At 45.3% G+C, this 12757-nt stretch overlaps 1 protein-coding gene and 1 pseudogene across 1 annotated transcript; one reads left to right on the top strand and one right to left on the bottom strand.

Annotated features, from left to right (window-relative positions):
- Positions 1-2510: 2510 nt before the first annotated feature.
- On the bottom strand, positions 2511-4077 carry LOC129050258 (fascin-like). The gene is given in 1 exon segment (XM_054532057.2): positions 2511-4077. A coding segment is annotated over 1 exon segment (1479 nt). The 5' UTR covers positions 3990-4077.
- Positions 3988-9757, top strand: LOC129050539 (heterogeneous nuclear ribonucleoprotein L-like; annotated as a pseudogene).
- Positions 9758-12757: the final 3000 nt, after the last annotated feature.

A 12757-nucleotide genomic window follows, 5' to 3' on the forward strand; every position in this document is an offset into this window, starting at 1 on the left:
TTCTAACTGGTTATATGAAAGCTACCCAATAATGAGCAGGTTGAATAGTCGTGGGGTAGGCTCAGTGTTGGTCTGTGGAATGCTACTGTAGGTCTCCACAAACCTAAGACACAGAAACGCACTTTTAGAATTATCTACTTCACAGTAGAACTGTGACAGAACCTGAGGCTTGCCTGACTCCATACTTCTTGGTGTTATTCACAACACCACAGCCTAATTTTGCTTATTTCTTTATTTGAAGAAATCTTGAAAAAGAATTGCGTTCTTTGATTTTTCTACTTAATTAAAAATTTCATCGGAATCGGCAATATCTTTCTGTGATGGCAATTGTATCTCCTAAAAAAATCACAGTGGAGATATATTTGGAATAAATATATCCAAATATTGAAGTAGTACATTCTCAAATATCTGAGTAGTATATTCCATAAATTATGTCTGCAGGCTTAGAAATAACCTTCATATAATATTAATAAAAATCAAACTAGCTATTCAAAATATACTCATGGCATTGGACATTTGGAGGTAATTTTCACCAACCATCAATGTCTGTATTCATATATTTATGTGATGGTATTGTTATTTCTGTAGTCTTGGTCAACAGAATTTACTCATGTTTGATATAATTTCCACATACCCATAGCATGCCTTTGGAAGTAATGCAGTGCTTGAAATTTAAGGAAAAAAATATCTGGTTAGGATTCCAAAATGTAAATCATTGAATAAAACAGTGCCATTTACTTTAAGATGAGGACAGTATTTTGATGGGAGGACATAGGTGATTTTGTGAACAACAAAATAATCTTGAAGCCACATACATATGGTAAATATTCACACTTAGGACTATGTGGGAATGGCAGCAGTCATTTCCAGTAAATAACATGTGAAAATCCATAGGACAGTTCCAAAAACACCTCCTGCTTGTTCATGGCATAAAGCCAAAGCTCTGCTATATGAATATTACATATGTTTTTGACAAAACATCTAGTCTTGCACCAGACACAATATTCTAGTTTCCTGAGGAGGAAACTTTATTAAAGCATGTGCTAAGTAAACTATAAGATTCATATTAGAAACTTCAGTCCTATAGCTGTTTCTATTTATTTGGGGTTGGAAAAAAAATTGCATTATTGTACATGTACTTGCTTTATAGTTAAAAAAAAATGGAGGGGGGCAAAATAAATCACACTCTCAAAGCATCAAGGAAATTTATAGTGGAATTATGAATCATATCATTGTGGGGTCATTTTCCTTTGTATCATGATATCATATGAGACCAATGTCAAATGGAATAGGTAAAAAATGGACAAAAAGTTTTTTTGGTGGGGGGAAGGCTGCAGACTGAGTTATTTTATTTCACTGTTTCCAGTTTGAAGCTACTATCATGGGCGTTTAGAGTTATACAAATAACACTTACAAAAAATAAAAGACCAAGACACCCAGAGTGAGATGCATGTCGGGGACGAGGGAGGCTGGCAGCAGGGGGCCCCGGCGGCTCACCCCAGGGCTCCCCGAGGGGGTGACGCCTGGCTTCATCCACCCAGGAGGCCCAGGGAGCACCAATCACAGTAGGGGCTCTGGCCTAGGCGTCCCGCAGCCCAGGCCCAGGGCTGGGGCTGGACGGGAAGGACGGAAAGAGAGGGCTGAGATGCACCCGCTGGGGAGGGTGCTGAGACGCCCCACGCAGATCACTCACTACTACAGCCAGGCTTGCCTGGGACGCCTCCAGCAACAATATTTCATTTAAAAAAATACTGATTTGGTCATTTTCTGTTTCCAGTCAGGCTAGGGTGAAAGGAAAGAGACAGGAGGAAGATGGCCCCCACACCCCTACCCCCTGCCACCACCACCCTGGCAGAACATGCAGCGGACAGACCCTGTGGCTGTCACGCCCTGCCGCTCCACAGAAGGGAGCCAGGCTGAGCCTCCGCCACGTGGGAGAGGGGCTGTTTCCAGCCACCACCCAAAAAAACACCGAGGGTCAGTCCTAGCCCACCCGACGGCTTCCCTTCCCAAGCAGGGGTTTCCGGACAGTGCACCAGGGAGGGCCGCTGACAGGCTTGGGACACGTGCCCAGCTCCTGGGGGGCTGGGAGGAGGTGGCCAGGAGGGGCAAGAGATTCCAGTTACACTACACGCCCAGGGCTCCCAGCCCCCAACCGTCCCTTAGCCGCTTCCAGAGAAGTAAGGCTCAGAGCCCTCTGAGGTCAGAAGAAAGAGGTGCCAGACTCGCCCCATGGCAGACAAGAGGGCAGCAGGGGCATCTGAAATCCCTCCCAGGGCCAGGCCGCAGCCGCTGACCCGAGAGGAGTAGGGAACCCGGGCGGAGGGGAGAGTGGGGAGTCCATAGGGGCGACAGGCGGGGGCACCGTTTTCTCTGGGGTTTCCAGTTTGAAAGGCAAGGGGCTTGCCTCCCGCCCCAGGGAGCCCACCTGGAGGAGAAAGGGTTAGCAGGGAGGGTTGGAAGGAGCCGCCACGTGGGCAGGGGCGGGGAGGGGCGGGGAAGGGCGGGCCCTAGTACTGCCAGAGCCAGGCGCGGTCCACGGTCTCCGCGGAGGCCTTCAGGACTCCTGCGTGGTCGCCCTTCAGGTAGCGCCCGCCCACCTTGACGGCCACCTTGTTGTCGCAGAACTCGAAGAAGAAGTCCACAGGAGGGTCGCCGCTGCTGGTGACCGCGGAGTCACTGCCCACCGTCCGGTATTTGCCTGTGGAGGCTTTGCTGTTGTAGGCGCCATCCTTGAACTCCAGCTGGAAGGCGTCATAGCTGGAGCGGTTGGCGTCCAGGGTGCCCCTGACCTTGCGGCAGCCGATGAAGCCGTGCTCCCCGCGGAACACGATGATGGGGCGGTTGATGAGCTTCATGAAGAAGAGCTCTGAGTCCCCTGCTGTCTCCACCAAGGCGGCCAGCTGCCCATTCTTCTTAGCTGTCACAAACTTGCCATTGGACGCCCGCAGTGTGATGCGCCGGTCACGCCGCTCAATGTCGAAGTAGCAGCTGGCATTCTGGGTGGAGGCGGTGGACTGCACGCCCCCAGTGGCCGTCAGCGTCCAGTACTTGCCCGTGTGGGGACGGAAGGCACACTTTTTGGTGTCGCGGTCGATCTCCAGCTGGAAGGTCTCCTGGTCGGTCTCCTCGTCCTGATTGGCAGACAGGTCCCTACCCTGGCGCGTGGACACATTCCTCTCGTTGGCCGCCTGCAGCACGACCTGGGCGCAGCTCTGCTCCAGGGCAAAGAGCTCGTCCTTGCCCACCTTGGTGGCCTTGCCGGCCTTGAGCGTGCTGCTGGGCCCCGACGGCGCCAGGTAAGGACCCTCGCAGTCGCGGAAGGCCACCTTGCCGAAGCGGAACTCCAGCGTGTAGCCAGTGGCCGGCTCGGGGCTCGTCACCAGGCGCCCGTCATGGCGCAGGAAGCGGTGGTCGGCGGTCTGCACGCTGTAGCGCTGGTCCTGGAAGGCGAGGATGATGAGCGAGTCGATGCCCCAGGGCACGTCGCGGTCCACGGCGATCTCGTCGGCCGGCCGCGCGCTCAGGTGCGCCTAGCGCCTACGGGTGACGCTGTAGATGTTGACCTGAGGGTGCATGGCGATGTGCACGCTCCGCTTCTCGGCGGGGGACACCGTCTGCGCGAAGCACGACAGGCGGTCCTCGGTGCCTCCGAAGTAGCGCCGGTGCTCCTCGGACTGCAGCGACCAGCGGCCGTCGTCGTGCACCACGATGAGGAAGCGGCAGTCGGGACCGGGCACCTCGCGCTCGCAGGTCACGTTGCCGTCCTTGTCCGCCGCCAGGTAGCGGCCCAGGTGGCTGCGCAGGCACACGGCCGCGCTGCCCGCCTCGTCAGGGTGCTGCTCCGGCGCCCAGATCTGCTTCTTCTTCAGGCTGCTGGCCGACGCGTTAACCTTGAACCCGAATGCCTCGGCCGTCAGGTACTTGTTGCCGCAGTTGATGAGGCCGAACTGGATCTGCACTGCCTCGGCTGTGCCGTTGGCGGTCATGGTGGCGGTGGACGGGAGGCCGCGGTGCGGCCCCGGGAGGTGGGTGGCGGGTCCCCGCGGGGGCGCCCCTGCTCCTTTGTTCGGCGGCGGCGGCGGCCCGCACGCGCCCTCCGCAGCGCTCCACCAAAAGGTTTTTAAAATCATTTCAGTTAACAGATTTAAACAGAGTTTAGCTATGAAGCAATGAGTAATGCAATACAACTAGTGAAAAAGATGAACAACTAGGGATTAAATGTTGAGGAAAATTGTTTTCTAATGAATTAATTTTGAATTGATAAGGGACAAAGAATAGGGACTTTTAAATATACAACTTTGGTGACAAAGTATTTGTCTACACAAGTTTCTTATGTCTAGTGCCTTCCTTACCTCCCAAATATTATTTTATAACTCTGATAATTTCTAAAAGATACATATGAGATATTCATATCTAAAAAAGTCACCAATATTTTGAACTAGTATCAAAAATAAAGAAGTATTTGACATAGGTTTATATACTGGGTTTATACATAAATAAAATACAAATACAAATCACAACAGCAAAGATAATAATTAAAAACTGCGTACTCACCTTAGGGTTTTTAAATAAGCTAATTGTTTTTCTTCTACACAAATAGCTAAAAATGTACAGTGAATGCAAATGTACTCAATTTCTCTTTCTTTTTCTATATTTGGATTGGTTAGTGAAGTGTCACAAAAGTGATGATGCTGAATTTTTGCTATTTTCTCTCTAAAGTGATGTTCTGAAAGAAATATATGTATAATTTGCGGTTGTGAAGAAGCCCTTTTTTTAGTGCTAATTTATTTCCTTTGTGTACTTTGCAGTAGACATACATGTTAAAAATTCAACAGAAAGAAGAGGATAAAATAATCATGACATTAAGCCCCTTTAGAAATTAGCAATGTTCTCTATTAATAATGGCGTGATGATATGCCACTCCATGAGCTCTTGAACCAAGTTATTCATTATTTCTCTGCCACATGGAAGCAGGATATTTGGTCTTTGTCCTATCTCAATGCAGTGCCTATGGTTTTGTTACAGAAACCTTAATTTTGCCTGCTTTTGAGTAAAGCAGGTTTTATGCAAACTTCTCAGAGGGCAGCCAGATAACTTTCAAGCACATTTGAAACACCAGAGGTGACTCTGCCAAGTGCCTCAGAGAAAAATACAAAGTATGACAAAGACACTTCTTCAACCCATCTTTCTAAAGTTGCTGACTCTACAGGTTTATTATAAGCATTAGATGAAACCAGCGAGAGGCATGTGTCAAAGCTTGAATGTGCAGCTCCAGGTTAGAATGTCAGCTTTTCCTTTGGGTTACTGAAGAAGGAGAAAAGCCATTATCCATGCATGAAACAAAAAGGTATATGGCCAATCAAATGGAAGGCATACTTTTGGTAATCCAATCCCAATATATGCTATTTGCTTTAGTGGGGCTTAAGTAGGTCACTTAAGTGGTTTAGTGGGGCTTAAATAGGTCACCTTCTAGAAGTGAGCAGAAAAATATTTTAAATTAATGGTTATTTTACTATCAACATTTTTTTAAAATTGAAAATGGAACACTGGTTTTACAAGCAGTTTCTTCATTTTATTATTTAATGAGGTGGCTAGCCTTGATTTGAAAGGTTTTTTTTAACATGACTAGCTTTCTGACACTCTAATGCCCATTTTCTAAGACTTCTGTGCTGTAAGCTATTTTAACAAAGGGTAAGTGGTATGTCTTTAAATTCTGATTTTAGAGGAATTCCTAAATTCTCATTACTTTCACATATTATTTTATCTACTGTGAAATGATAACTTTGTTAACATGAAGCTTTTGAAGCTGTCACTGTATTGCATCGGGTATTTCTGTTGGTTCATCAAAGTGAAATGAAATGAAAATGCAGGAAAAACAAATGAATAGAACACAAGAGTAGTTCATTTTGGCTGGGTACGGTGGCTCATGCATGTACTACCAGCAGTTTGGGAGCTCAGGAGTTAGAGACCAGCCTGGCCAACCTGGTGAAACCCCGTCTCTACTAAAAATACAAAATGTAGCTAGGTGTCATGGTGCACGCCTTCTGGTACTGGAAGGCTGAGGCAGGAGAATCACTTGAACCTGGGAGGTGGAGGTTGCAGTGAGCCGAGATCATGCCACTGCACTCCAGCCTGGGCAACAGAGCGAGATCCCCTCTCAGAAAAAAAAAGAGTAATTCATTGAAACACCAGTTTGAAAAACATCAGGATGCTTTTCTCTTGTTAACTATAACGTTGTTGAAAACTCTGCTAAAATTTCACATTCTTTTTTTAAAAAAGGTAAATGAATTTTCATAACGTATTGTGCATAAAAATTATTTAAAGTTGACATTAATATAAAACGTATTGAGCTACTTTAAAGTTTTTTTGTTTTTTGCTTCCTTTTTGAACTTTTATTTTAGGTTCAGGGGTACAAGTGCAGGTTTGTTACACAGGTAAACTTTTGTCATGGGGGTTTGTGGTACAGATTCTTTCATCATCCAGGTATTAAGCCTAGCACCCATTAGTTATTTTCCCTGATGATCTCCCATCTCTCTGCCTCCTCTCTCTGAAAGTCCCCAGTGTGTGTTGTTCCCCTCTGTGTGTCCATGTGAGTTCTCATCATTTAGCTCCCACTTACAAGTGAGAACATGCGGTGTTTTTCTGTTCCTATGTTAGTTTGCTAAGGATAATAGCCTCCAGCTCCATCCATTTCCCTGCAAAAGACATGATCTCTGTTCTTTTTCATGGTTGCGTAGTATTCCATGGTGTATATGTACCACATTTTCTTGATCCAGTGTGTCACTGAGTGCCATTTTAGTTGATTCCATGTCTTTGCTATTGTGAACAGTGCTGCAGTGTACATATGCATGCATGTGTCTTTATAATAGAATGATTTATATTCCTTTAAGTATATACCCAGTAATGGGATTGCAGGGTCAAATGCTATTTCTGTCTTTAGGCTTTTGAGGAATTGCCACACTGTCTTCCACAATGGATGAACTAATTTACTCTCCCACCAACAGTGTATAAGCATCCCTTTTTCTTCACAACTTCGCCAGCATCTGTTATTTTTTGACTTTTTAGTAATAGTCATTCTGGTTGGTGTAAGATGGTATCTCATTGTGGTCTTGATTTGTATTTCTCTAATTATCATAAACAGACAGTTTTGAAATTTTTACAATCTTATGAAGACGAATACAGAATTTTCTGAGCTGGGGCTTTTCTGGGGCAAGATTATAGAGATTAACAAAATGAGATTGGGAGAAATTGAGCTACATTATTGTCAAATTTAGCTTGCTGGGAGTAAAAAACAAAAAACCAACAAAACTGAAGTCTTGCACTTAATAATAACTATTTCTGGCTTCCCTCCCTCTGCTAAACATGGATTGTCAGATTTCTCTCTGTGAGTTGTCGTCATCCACCACTAGAGTCAGTCAATGGCCCTACAATGTATTCCCTGGCAATGATTTTGCAATGAGTTTCATTCAGGTTCTTAACACTTTAAGATAATGTCAACATTCTTCCTTAACTTCTCTCTGCTTCCAATGTCTTCCATTTCTAATCCGCCCTGCACACAGAACAGTTTATTTATCCTTCTTAAATACAGAAAACTACTCTCAATTGTCTACAGGATAAAGTACAACCCTTTTAAACTTTACCAAACTAACTTAGAAAAATAATTTCCCGGGAGAAGCGGCGTCGGCGGCTGGAGCAGAGGCAGCAACCGGACGAGCAGCAGAGGCGGTCCGGAGCGACGGTGAAGATGGCGGCGGCGGGCGGCGGAGGCGGCAGTGGCCGCTACCAGGGCGGCGGCAGTGAGGGCGGCCGGACCACTAAGCGGCTCAAGACTGGCAACGCCGGCGACCAGCACGGAGGCGGTGGCGGTGGCGGTGGCGGTGGTGGAGGCGGTGGCGGTGGAGGAGGCGGGGCGGCGGGCGGCGGCGGGAAGAACTACGATGACCCGCACAAAACCCCTGCCTCCCCAGTTGTCCACATCAGGGGCCTGATTGAGGGTGTGGTGGAAACTGACCTTGTGGAGGCCTTGCAGGAGTTTGGACCCATCAGCTCTGTGGTGGTAATGCCTAAAAAGAGACAAGCACTGGTGGAGTTTGAAGATGTGTTGGGGGCTTGCAACGCAGTGAGCTACACAGCCGACAACCAAATATGCATTGCCGATTACCCAACTTTTGTCAACTACTCTACCATCCAGAAGATCTCCCGCCCCGGGGACTCGGATGACTCCCGGAGCGTGAACAGTGTGCTTCTCTTTACCATCCTGAACCCCATTTATTCGATCACCACGGATGTTCTTTACACTATCTGTAATCCTTGTGGCCCTGTCCAGAGAATTGTCATTTTCAGGAAGAATGGAGTTCAGGCGATGGTGGAATTCGACTCTGTTCAAAGTGCCCAGTGGGCCAAGGCCTCTCTCAATGGGGCTGATATCTATTCTGGCTGTTGTGCTCTGAAGATGGAATACTCAAAGCCTACACGCTTGAATGTGTTCAAGAGTGATCAGGATACTTGGGACTACACAAACCCCAATCTCAGTGGACAAGGTGACCCTGGCAGCAACCCCAACAAACGCCAGAGGCAGCACCCTCTCCTGGGAGATCACCCAGCAGAATATGGAGGGCCCCACGGTGGATACCACAGCCATTACCATGATGAGGGCTACGGCCCCCCACCCCTCACTACGAAGGGAGAAGGATGGGTCCACCAGTGGGGGTTCACCGTCGGGGCCCAAGTCGCTACGGCCCCCAGTATGGGCAGCCCCCACCCCCTCCCCCACCACCCGAGGATGGCCCTCAAGCCCACAGCCCTGTGCTGGTGGTCTATGGCTTGGATCAATCTTAAGATGAACTGTGACCGAGTCATCAATGTCTTCTGCTTGTATGGCAATGTGGAGAAGGTGAAATTCATGAAAAGCAAGCCGGGGGCCACCATGATGGAGATGGCTGATGGCTACGCTGTGGACCGGGCCATTACCCACCTCAACAACAACTTCATGTTTGGGCAGAAGCTGAATGTCTGTGTCTCCAAGCAGCCAGCCATCATGCCCGGTCAGTCATACGGGTTGGAAGACGGGTCTTGCAGTTACAAAGACTTCAGTGAATCCCAGAACAATCGGTTCTCCACCCCAGAGCAGGCAGCCAAGAACCGCATCCAGCACCCCAGCAACGTGCTGCATTTCTTCAACACCCCACTGGAGGTGACTGAGGAGAACTTCTTTGAGATCTGCGATGAGCTTGGAGTGAAATGGCCATCTTCTGTGAAAGTATTCTCAGCAAAAGTGAGCGCAGCTCCTCTGGACTGCTGGAGTGGGAATCCAAGAGCGATGCCCTGGAGACTCTGGGCTTCCTGAACCATTACCAGATGAAAAACCCAATGGTCCATACCCTTACACTCTGAAGTTGTGTTTCTCCACCGCTCAGCACGCCTCCTAATTAGGTGCCTAGGAAGAGTGCCATCTAAGCAGGAAGACATTTCTCTGTCCTTTATGCCATTTTTTGTTTTTTGTTTTTGTTATTTGCAAAAGATCTTGTATTCCTTTTTTTTTTTTTTTTTTTTTTTAATGCTAGGTTCGTAGAGGCTTAACCTTAATGGAAACGCTGGAAGTCTGCAGGGGGAGGGAGAGGGGAACTGATATCTCCCAAAATTAACCTTCACTTTTAAAAAATTGTTGTACATGTGATTTTTTTTTCCTGTTCATACATTTGTGCTGCCCATGTACTCTTGGCACATTTCAATAAAATTGTTTGGAAAATAAACACAGCGCTTGCTGGGAAAAAAAAAGAAAAGAAAAATAATTTCCCATATTTGTTGTCTCAAAGATACTAGAATATACTGACTTATAGCTACTTATTTTTCCCAAACAAATTAGCCCACTATGAATAACCTCCACAGTCTCTTTTTGTTGTTGTTGTTATCTATCTGAATTCTGCCCATTTAAGGTAAACTGATGTCTATAATTACTCCTGCTCAAGAACTTCTAGAGCCTTCTAACATCTGGTAACCAATTCCGTCTTTAAAGTACTTATTACCATGATTTCAGTTTTCTTGACTGTATCCTAACAGAAAAAATAGTACAAAGGGGTCACAAATGCAGAATAAAAGCTAGAAGGATAGAATGATTAATATTCACAAATTTTAGAGTAATAGATGGTTTTATTGTAATTGGAAGTGTGGAGGATTTCTGTGAATTAGTATACTTTTTTTATATACTTTAAGTTCTAGGGTACATGTGCACAACGTGCAGGTTTGTTACATACGTATACATGTGCCATGTGCTGTGCTGCACCCATTAACTCGTCATTTACATTAGGCATATCTCCTAATGCTATCCCTCCCCCCTTCCCCCACCCCACAACAGGCCCCAGTGTTTGATGTTCCCCTTCCTGTGTCCAAGTGTCCTCATTGTTCAATTCCCACCTAAGAGTGAGAACATGCGGTGTTTGGTTTTTTATCCTTGCGATAGTTTGCTGAGAATGATGGTTTCCAGCTTCATCCATATCCCTGCAAAGGACATGAACTCATCATTTTTTATGGCTGCATAGTATTCCATGGTGTATATGTGCCACATTTTCTTAATCCAGTCTATCATTGATGGACATTTGGGTTGGTTCCAAGTCTTTGCTATTGTGAATAGTGCCACAATAAACATACGTGTGCATGTGTCTTTATAGCAGCATGATTTATAATCCTTTGGGTATATACCCAGTAATGGGATGGCTGGGTCAAATGGTATTTCTAGTTCTAGATCCTTGAGGAATAGCCACACTGTCTTCCACAATGGTTGAACTAGTTTACAGTCCCACCAACAGTGTAAAAGTGTTCCTATTTCTCCACATCCTCTCTAGCACCTGTTGTTTCCTGATTTTTTTAATGATCGCCATTCTAACTGGTGTGAGATGGTGTCTCATTTGTGGTTCTGATTTGCATTTCTCTGATGGCCAGTGATGATGAGCATTTTTTCATGCGTCTTTTGACTGCATAAATGTCTTCTTTTGAGAAGTGTCTGTTCATATCCTCCATCCACTTTTTGATGGGGTTGTTTGTTTTTTTCTTCTAAGTTTGTTTGAGTTCTTTGTAAATTCTGGACATTAGCCCTTTGCCAGATGAGCAGATTGCAAAAATTTCCTTCCATTCTGTAGGTTGCCTGTTCACTCTGTACGTTGCCTGTTTACTCTGATGGTAGTTTCTTTTGCTGTGCAAAAGCTCTTTAGTTTAATTAGATCCCATTTGTCAATTTTGGCTTGTGTTGCCATTGCTTTTGGTGTTTTAGACATGAAGTCCTTGCCCATGCCTATGTCCTGAATGGTATTGCCTAGGTTTTCTTCTAGGGTTTTTATGGTTTTAGGTCTAACATTTAAGTCTTTAATCCATCTTGAATTAATTTTTGTATAAGGTCCAAGGAAGAGATCCAGTTTCAGCTTTCTCCATATGGCTAGCCAGTTTCCCCAGGATCATTTATTAAATAGGGAATCCTTTCCCCATTGCTTGTTTTTGTCAGGCTTGTCAAAGATCAGATGGTTGTAGATGTGTGGTATTATTTCTGAGGGCTCTGTTCGGTTCCATTGGTCTATATCTCTGTTTTGGTACCAGTACCATGCTGTTTTGGTTACTGTAGCCTTGTAGTATAGTTTGAAGTCAGGTACCATGATGCCTCCAGCTTTGTTCTTTTTGCTTAGGATTGTCTTGGCAATGCGGGCTCTTTTTTGGTTCCATATGAACTTTAAAGCAGTTTTTTCCAATTCTGTGAAGGAAGTCTTTGGTAGCTTGATGGTGATGGCACTGGATCTATAAATTATCTTGAACAGTATGGCCATTTTCATGATATTGATTCTTCCTATCCATGAGCATGGAATGTCCTTCCATTTGTTTGTATCCTCTTTTATTTCATTGAGCAGTGGTTTGTAGTTCTCCTTGAAGAGGTCCTTCACATCCCTTGTAAGTTGTATTCCTGGGTATTTTTATTCTCTTTGAAGCAATTGTGAATGGGAGTCCACTCATGATTTGGCCCTCTGTTTGTCTGTTATTGGTGTATAAGAATGCTTGTGATTTCTACACATTGATTTTGTATCCTGAGACTTTGCTGAAGTTGCTTATCAGCTTAAGGAGATTTCGGACTGAGACGATGGGGTTTTCTAAATATACAATCATGTCATCTGCAAACAGGGACAATTTGACTTTCTCTTTTTCTAATTGAATACCCTTTATTTCTTTCTCCTGCCTGATTGCCCTGGCCAGAACTTCCAACACTATGTTGAATAGGAGTGGTGAGAGAGGGCATCCCTGTGTTGTGCCAGTTTTCAAAGGGAATGCTTCCAGTTTTTGCTCATTCAGTGTAATATTGGCTGTGTGTTTGTCATAAATAGCTCTTATTATTTTGAGATACATCCCATCAATACCTAATTTATAGACAGTTTTTAGCATGAAGGGCTGTTGAATTTTGTCAAAGGCCTTTTCTGCATCTATTGAAATAATCATGTGGTTTTTGTCTTTGGTTCTGTTTATATGTTGGATTACGTTAATTGATTTGCATATGTTGAACCAGCCTTGCATCCCAGGGATGAAGCCCACTTGATCATGCTGGATAAGCTTTTTGATGTGCTGCTGGATTTGGTTTGCCAGTATTTTATTGAGGATTTTTGCATCAATGTTCATCAAGGATATTGGTCTAAAATTCTCTTTTTTTGTTGTGTCTCTGCCAGGCTTTGGTGTCAAGGTGATGCTGACCTCATAAAATGAGTTAGGGAGGATTCCCTCTTTT

This window comes from Pongo abelii, chromosome 16 (assembly GCF_028885655.2).
Source record: "Pongo abelii isolate AG06213 chromosome 16, NHGRI_mPonAbe1-v2.0_pri, whole genome shotgun sequence".
Classification (NCBI taxonomy): Eukaryota; Metazoa; Chordata; class Mammalia; order Primates; family Hominidae; genus Pongo; species Pongo abelii.